We start from the raw sequence: 2,618 nt of genomic DNA, 5'->3' as shown, positions 1-2,618 counted from the left end.
AACCTCAAGAATTATAGATTTGAAAGGGAAGCTCTTGTGAGGCCACACACATATAATGTAAATGCTAATGCTTCTCCTCCCGCTACTAAACTAGAATCACTGCGCCAGAGGAGGGAATGTGTAACCTGCAAGACCATTCAATTTGACCCAACATATGATCAGAATAGCACAAGAAACATATAAAATGCATAACTAAAATCAAAACCATGTGAATCCGAAGAATGATAAATATCAAAACTGCATGTATGCAATGCCGATCATCGTAATTCCCTTAATATATTTCACTTACTTCCGCACTTGTAGCCATGTGGGAAGGGCTTCTTGCAGAAATTGGCAACGTAGCCAACCTTCTCCATACACCATATCTTCTCTTTCTCCTTGGTGACACCAGCGCAAAGGCATGGGATGTTTGCCTTCTGCCACACGGCGCAACATGCGTCCGATGGATCTAACTTTGGATTTGCTGGCCATTGTTGATACTTAGCACACTCCTTGATCATGGCCTGTCGGTCACCCTCACATTCATCAGCCGACACGGCTACCGCAATAGTGAGGATGATGAAACATAAGCACATGAGTTTCGTCATGGCTATGGCTTTTGTATCTGCTACACTAGAGCCTTATCTATCCCTTTGGTGTTAGAATCGTACAATATAGGATTTGTGTGGGTTCAGTGAATGTGTGGGATACATGACTTCATTAGCTATGGCTTGGTTTATGTAGCCTTCGTTGAGAAGATCATACAAACGCATACACCAGTTGTATATCTTGAAGATATGACACTGTATCAAACAATTAATGTATACATTAATTGCACATCTAGAGGCTACATCATACATTAGTTCTATATCTTGAAGATACGATATTGCATCAAACAATGAATGTGGACATTAACTCTATATCTACAGGCTAGACCTTGAAGATACGAAATAGCATCAAACAATGAATGTGTACGTTAACTTCATATCGACACGTTTTACACACATTAGTTGTATATATGATATATCTCGAATATATGGTACTGCATCAAAAATATTAATGTGTACATTAGTTGCACATCTATAGGCTACAACATTACATTATTATATATATCTTGAAGATATGGTACTGCATCAAAAAAAATTAATGTGTACTCTAATTGCACATCTACATGCTACAACATTGCATTAATTATATATATCTTGAAGATATGGTACTGCATTAAAAAGGGAATGTGTACATTAATTGCACATCTATAGGCTACAACTTAGATTAATTATAATATTAATTTTGAAGATATGGTACTGCATCAAAAAATGAATGTGTACATTAGTTGCACATTTACAAGCTACAACATTAACCGCAAATGGCTACAATATTGCGTCGCACTTTGAAAATGTGCATTGTATCCTATATATCACACTACATAAGACATTGGACACGCACAATAATGTACCCGTATCTCAGAAAAAATAAGGTTGAACCCAAGAGCAGAGCTTTTTGGGGGAGGACGCAACCGGTTACGGGGCCTAATAAATTTGTATTTGTTGGCTCAGGTAAGCTATTACTTTGGGCTTATCAATTGGTCCCGTCTTACTTCCATGTCACTCTCCGCTACTGATTGAGCCCACATATCTTTCTTTCTTTTTTTGCTGGGGTTCCTATTTGTATACTACTAGATCATCGATGGCGCGCGTTGCCGCGCCCGTCTCTTTTTCAGTATAATGTTAGGATATTTGATAAATACATGATGGCGTAAATATTGGTGTTAAATACGATATAAGTTGCTTAGAATTTAAGGACAATGAACTTAATATTTTGGATTAGCAAAACAGAGCACTGTAGTGTAATCTGTGTACTGTAGTTGTAAGACCGCTATCTAAAATTGATTCTAAGCAGCTAGGAGTTTTAGCTACAACATCATATTATATGGTAAAAAGACAGCTCTAAAAACATTGTACAATTAGCGTTAAAATATCTCCCTTGGCACTGAAATCGGAAACACGCACATCAACTTGTTTGATCTTGGTTTTCCTTATTTGAAATTTATGGCTGCTCATTGTTCTTGCCCATCATAAGCTACAATTGTTCTTGATTTTACTACATTGACATCTCATTGCAGTTCATCAATTGATCATTTTGTAAACTTTGGTCCTCGCTCATGAACTGATTTGACCTATTTCAGAACTGATGATAAATACATATTTTAAAAGGATGATAAATTGGTGAAAGTAAAGTAATTTTATTTATTTAATACCAGACAATTATACTGATCCCCAAACCATTGCAAACCATTATATTGAGGATCTGAAACCCCCTTCTTTTAAAAGTTTATTAAAAGTACTATCAGCCAAAAAGCATCTAATTACGAAATGCATATTAGCAATAAGTGTTATTATAAGAACTATAAGAGAAGTATACACAAAGAAAGAAAGAAAAAAGGTCCATGCTTTTGAAATTTGACAAGTTTAGTTTTTCCAGTTCTTGTAACTTCACAAAAGAGAGAAAACAATGTAAGCAAAGGGATCATCACATGACTTCACAGTATCTAGGAAGGTCATTCTTAACCATCTTCAGAAATGTTAGATTAACCTTCACTATTTTAGGAATAAACCTTTAGTGCATAATCTCAATTATAT

General features: G+C 35.7%; 1 protein-coding gene across 1 annotated transcript; it reads right to left on the bottom strand.

Moving 5' to 3' along the window:
- Positions 1–37: 37 nt before the first annotated feature.
- LOC119344087 lies at positions 38–702 on the bottom strand. The gene is made up of 2 exons (XM_037614706.1): positions 290–702; positions 38–125 (listed from the first exon to the last, which is right to left on the bottom strand). Exons 1-2 carry the CDS (start codon positions 585–587, stop codon positions 97–99), a joined length of 327 nt encoding a protein of 108 aa, XP_037470603.1. The 5' UTR covers positions 588–702; the 3' UTR covers positions 38–96.
- Positions 703–2,618: the final 1,916 nt, after the last annotated feature.

The sequence above is a fragment of the Triticum dicoccoides genome, unplaced genomic scaffold, assembly GCF_002162155.2.
Source record: "Triticum dicoccoides isolate Atlit2015 ecotype Zavitan unplaced genomic scaffold, WEW_v2.0 scaffold153219, whole genome shotgun sequence".
NCBI lineage: Eukaryota > Viridiplantae > Streptophyta > Magnoliopsida > Poales > Poaceae > Triticum > Triticum dicoccoides.
The sequence above is the reverse complement of the archived record's forward strand: the minus strand, read 5'-3'. Positions and strand labels throughout refer to the sequence as shown.